Source organism: Mytilus edulis, chromosome 1 (genome assembly GCF_963676685.1).
Source record: "Mytilus edulis chromosome 1, xbMytEdul2.2, whole genome shotgun sequence".
NCBI classification, from domain to species: Eukaryota; Metazoa; Mollusca; class Bivalvia; order Mytilida; family Mytilidae; genus Mytilus; species Mytilus edulis.
The window spans coordinates 32,915,678-32,921,926 of record NC_092344.1 but is presented as its reverse complement, the minus strand read 5'-3'; the positions used below and the strand labels follow the sequence as shown (position 1 = coordinate 32,921,926).

At 33.1% G+C, this 6,249-nt stretch overlaps 1 protein-coding gene across 1 annotated transcript; it reads left to right on the top strand.

Moving 5' to 3' along the window:
• Positions 1-3,143: 3,143 nt before the first annotated feature.
• Positions 3,144-6,043, top strand: LOC139480853 (toll-like receptor 4). The gene has a single exon (XM_071263765.1). It carries the CDS (start codon positions 3,288-3,290, stop codon positions 5,892-5,894), a length of 2,607 nt encoding a protein of 868 aa, XP_071119866.1. The 5' UTR covers positions 3,144-3,287; the 3' UTR covers positions 5,895-6,043.
• Positions 6,044-6,249: the final 206 nt, after the last annotated feature.

Sequence of the window (6,249 nt, the reverse complement as noted above, 5' to 3'; positions counted from 1 at the left end):
CTAAAGTGTTATCCTGTCCAGTCTTAGAGACAAAATTTTATATTACATTTCTTTGTGTATAAGAAAACATGAGTGCATACGCCGTAATTTCTCACCTTCTTTAATAATCATTGATATTATGTTGATAGTCCTAAATATAAAGCTTTATTACAACTATGACATAAACTTAACATGATCCAGGAAAATTAAGTCAAGGTCAGATAAACCAAACAAGAAATACATCTTGTAATCATTCAATACACTTAATATAGTTGACTTATTGCTTATAGTTTCTAAGAAACAGATCTAACCATGAAAACTAATCATTGACCAATTAACCATAAAAATGAGGTCAAGGTGAGATGAACCCTGCAAGGCAGACATGTACAGCTTGCAATCAATCAATACCAGAAATATACTAGACCAATTGCTTATAGTATTAAAAAACAGACACAAAAAAATTAACACTTGAAAATGAGGTCGAGGTCAAATATAACCTAGGAGACTGACATGTACATCATAAAATATTTCCATTCACTCAAAAACTGAACTTTTACCGCTGAACCATGAAAATGAGATCAAGGTCAGAAGACACCTGCCAGTTAGACATGTACACTTTACAATCATTCCAGACACCAAATATAGTAGACCTATTGCATACAGTATAAGATAAACAGACAAACACACAAAAACTAAACTATAATCACTGAACCATGAATATGAGACCAAGGTCAGATGACACCTGATAGTTGGACATGTACACCTTACAGTCCTTCCATACACCAAATATACTAGACTTATTGATTTAAGTATCTGAGATATGGACTTAACCACCAAAACTTAACCTTGTTCACTTATCCATCAATTGAGGTCGAAGTCGAATGAAAACTGCCTGACTGGCATGAGGACCTTGCAAGGTACGCACATACCAAATATAGTTATCCTATTACTCATAGTAAGAGAAAAGTTAACATTTAAAAAATTCTTAACGTTTTTTTAAGTAGTCGCTGAACCATGAAAATGAGGTCAAGAAATATGGACATGTGACAGACGGAAACAGACGCAGACTGCAATTAAATGTAGGATTATTTTCCTACAACTGTCATATTCAAGTGAATATTTTTCGATACCTTTTGTATGGAATCGGATGTGACGTACTATGATTTGGTGGTATTACAAATAAATTCAAAAGTAGCCTACCGCGCTGTTCAATAGTCATACATGTAAATCGATTACTTAGTGAGCGAAAACAAACCAATATCGAGGGAAGCACATCAACTACTAGAGGAAAACATTGGAATAACACTGAACTACTACAAAAACAACGCCAACATACAAAGAAACGGACTATTTGAAAGCAACTGCCAAATTCCTGACGTAGTACAGGACATTTTAGGAAAAAGAGTGGGAACGTAATGTTTGCCTGATTAAATTGTTGTAACACTTTTTGCTGCATTGTTTTCTTGTGTTTTGATTCCGAAAAATTTCTACGCAACATAACAACTGTTGGGTGCCACATGTGAATCAGTATCGGTGTACCCAAGCGGAGCACGGAAATCGCCTCATGTTTTGGTGGGAACGTGTTGCTCAGTCTTTAGCTTTCTAAGTTGTGTCTTATGTACTATTGTTTATCTCTGGTCTTTTTTGTGTATTGGTATTGATATATTGAATACCAAGGGAGATTAAACCTTTATCAAAATGTCATTGCTCGAATAGCTATCAAAGGTACCAGGATTATAATTTAGTACGCCAGACGCGAGTTTCGTCTACATAAGACTCATCAGTGACGCTCATATCAAAATGTGTATAAAGCCAAACAAGTGCATAGTTGAAGAGCATTGAGGATCCAAAATTCCAAAAAGTTGTGCCAAATACGGCTAAGGTAATCTATGTCTGGGATAAGAAAATCTTTAGTTTTTCGAAAAATTCAAAGTTTTGTAAACAGGAAATTTATAAAAATAACCACAATATTGATATTCATGTCAACACCGGAGTGTTGACTACTGGGCTGGTGACACCCTCGGGGACGAAACGTCCACCAGCAGAAGCATCGACCCAATGGTGTAAATAATTATTAAAGGTACCAGGATTATAATTTAGTACGCCAGACGCGCGTTTCGTCTACATAAGACTCATCAGTGACGCCCATATCAAACTATTTATAAAGCCAAACAAGTGCAAAGTTGAAGAGCATTGGGGATCCAAAATTCCAAAAAGTTGTGCCAAATACGGCTAAGGTAATCAATGCCTGGAATAAGAAACAATTGACAGAAAATAACAATTATCTGGTGTTACAAAAGTTATTTCTTTCCCCAGAAAGCAGAGGTTATATAGAATAAAATTTAAAATACAGCTTCCGTTCCATAACAAAATTGAGTACAAGTTTACAGTAATCCATATTTGTGTTACTTTATATACCCTTCTTTGTTTCTTTCTTTTCTAAACGCGTATGCTTTTATGCAGTTCAAAACAGTTAAAAAGGGAAATAGAAATTATTCAAAATATGTATTTCTGTAAAAACGCAGAAAATATTTAGTTCTCTCCCTGGCCTGTGAGTATAAAAGAAACTAAAGTGTTCTTTTGAAACCTCGACGTTTAAATAGTATAACATTATAATGTGAATCCCTATTAATGAATCTCCGCATGAACTATTAAAGGTTGAGAACTGTCGCCAACAAATGGACTGTCATTAGTACTCTGTTTACAGGAACATGTCAGATGTTTTTCCCATCGTATTGTTGGTTAATAACATTTGCTGTTGTCAATGTTATGTACTCCCCCTTTTTGAATTTCTTTTGAATTTCGGTATTTTTTGCTATATTTTTATTTATATTTACATGAACAGGTAGTAAGACGATGTACTTTTAAATGAAATCAATCAATAGGACTACTACTGTAAAAAACAAATGAGTTACGAATTATAAAGAAGTAGAACGTATAACAATATGAAAAAGTTTTTCCAACAGAAAGTTCAATAGGAAAACCTGCAATACTTTGATAAAGCATTAGAATAAAATGTCTAAGCGACGTGTGTAGTGATTCCAAGGTAAACGTAATGTATTCACATCAAATATAATTATTTCCTTGGTTTTTTTTTATAGTTTTTTAAATAGGGTATTTTTTTGTTTTCTAGTTTCTCAGTGCGTGAAGAGGAAATAGATACTTTTCAATACACAAATCAAGGTCATATTCATGTAAACATCGCAATTAATAATTTATTCACACAAAAACTTTAGATGGAAATTCCAGTGAAGGATGAATTTTAATATCACATCAAGTTGCATCTAAACATACATAATATTTAAATCATGTCCATGTTTGTTTTACTTTTGTTTTACCTGTCATTGCTTTGGGAGAATATTATATGTAAATCAACGTGCGAAATTAAGAAATGTTCTGCAAACTGTGAACGGAGGAATTTAACACATGTTCCGAAAGGATTACCGCGAACAATTGAAAAACTGGACTTGAACAAAAACTACATTATCGAAATAGAAGCTAATGCTTTCGCACGTTATCAATTACTTCAGTATATAAGTTTACATGGAAACAAGCTTACAACGATACAGTGCAGTTCATTTAAAGGATTAACAAGACTTACTACACTCGATTTAAGCAACAACCAATTAAATATTCCTGCAGAACATACCGGTGACGTATTTAATTATTTGAAATCATTACATAACCTTGACATTAGAAGAAATTTCGACAGTTTTGATGAGCATTATCCGTTCTTAGGTAAACTCGTTTATTTGAAATTTCTTGCTATGGATCTTATTCATAATTCTGATTTTTATAAATTAGGTTTGCCAAATCTGATCAATCTACAAAAACTGGTATTCGACCAATGCAATGTAAATGTTCTAAATAATCTAACATTTACACATTTACCCTCAAATATCAAAGAATTACATTTAAGGAACTGTAACCATATTAAAAATGTACAGACAGGAGTTTTAATGCCATTTAAAAACCTTAGGACATTAAGTATTCACAAATCTACGATGTCGCTTCTAGATGCCCTCAGTATACTTAATCCCTATGAAAATAAGACAATGGAAACGATTGAGTTCATACAGGTGAATTCTGGTTATCGTGGGCCAACAGAAGTGGCAGCTCCAGACGCTGTTATAATAACTTCAGAAATGATGAGATACTTACAAAAGATATGCGTGTCCAATCTTATATTATCTGAGTGTGGAATTGTAGACTTTAAACCTAAAACTTTACTATACTATGAAAGGCCAGAATGTTTCAAAAAAATAGTTTTTTCTGGAAACCGATTTCCGATGATGAATAAATTCATGGAGTTATTGCCACTCGCTCATAAATCGGTAAATTTGACTTTATTTGATTATTCGTACAATCCTTTGTCTTTTTCTGATGAAATAGAGTATTTACATTATGAAAAAGATGTTACAGATATTAAAACTGGAATGTTCTCTGACCAATATTCTGTGTATGATGAAGAAAGAAACGAATTGGAAAAAAGTCCATATGCATTTACGAAATATATTGAACGAAAGTGTTATTCCGCAACTCAAGAATATGAGGAAAAAAAGGAGATTGTGCAATTGCGTTTAAAACTACCAGAAAACTTGCATACATTAAGATTATCACATTTTCTTAGAAAACTAGAATTACTAGGAAATGTTTTAATTCTGACGGCCCCAAATTTACAGTATCTTGATATTAGCTACTTTAATGCTAATTGGTTTCCGATAATACAATTTAATGGGTCAAATAATCTGCGGTTTATCAATTTTTCTGGAACAACATTGTCAACATACTTTTTATCATCGATGCCTGAACTAGTAAATACTACAAATGTTCAAATGAAATATACTCGACTAGGTCACACGTTTCAAAGATGTCCAACCGCCTTAGAATTTATCCCATCAGTTGAGGTATTGGACATTTCAAATAATAATATTTGGTTTCTACCGGAAAATGTCTTTGTGAACAACAGTGAAATACAAAACCTCAGCATATCATATAATTTGCTTTATGACATACCAAAGGCAGTTTTATCTCTACCGAATTTACAGTTGCTTGATATTAGTCACAATTTCATTCAATCCATTAATGAAACAGTACGCAAATGGCTTGAACAACAAAACTTAAAGTATGGGAATACATTTAAACTATTTCTAAAAGGAAACCGTTTAAGATGCATGTGTGATACTCTTGAGTTTGTCAAATGGATCACTAAAACAAATATAAGTTTTGATGAACCAAAAGGAGATTACCTGTGCACGTTAAAAGATGGTACAGTTATAACTATTTCAGAAGTGATGCAGAAATATCATGAACTCTTTATAGACTGCAACAGTGGGCACTGGCTTCGAATAGGAATCGCTCTACTTGTGTCGTTTGTTGTATTAACCATACCAGTCGCCCTTGTGGTTAATTTCAGATGGCAACTGGCTTATTGGATTTATAGACGATTTAGATTAGTTATCGAGGAGAGAATGAAATTAAAAACTAAGTATGACATATACATATCATATGGTGATCGAAGCTTACACTGGACAATAAATACTTTAATACATAAACTTGAAAATTCGTGGAAGATGATCACATGCTTAGATGACCGGGACATTCTTGGTGGAGACATATGTTCTGATGCAATTGCAGAATCCATAAGTAATAGCAGGAATGTGATTTTTGTTATAGATCATTCATTTCAAGACCGTATATGGGGGAAGTTTGAAATACAAAGAGCAAAATATGAAAAATATGCCGGGAATCTGCAGCACATCATTATAATAAAAAAGCACAATATTACAGTGCAAGACTTTCCTTCAGAACTTCGACAAATATGGGATGATGTTGTATTTATAGAATGGTGGGACAATGACGATAGCAGTGGATGGGACAGGCTGAGAATTGCACTCTTTCAAAAAGTGCTATAATTTTTTGTTACGCCGACGTTTTTTAATTCACTGTACATTTATTTTGAAAGAAGCTTATATGTTTTTCATTACGTTTTGTCTTTTCATTTGCGTAAAACACCTTTTCAGAGGGAGCTTGTTAATTGTACATTAAAGCACATATTCATCTCTATTTGTATTTATTTTCTAGTCTCAAAGAAGAATGTTTTGTAGAAATGTGAACTTTTCACAAAGACACAATATCTGACTAATTCGGATTACAAACGAAAACACATCAACTGTAAGAGGATCACAAAGGAACAAAAGGAACACTGCAGTGCAACAATAACAAATGCCAATATACATAGAAAAAAGTAAAATCACAAAAATACTGAAC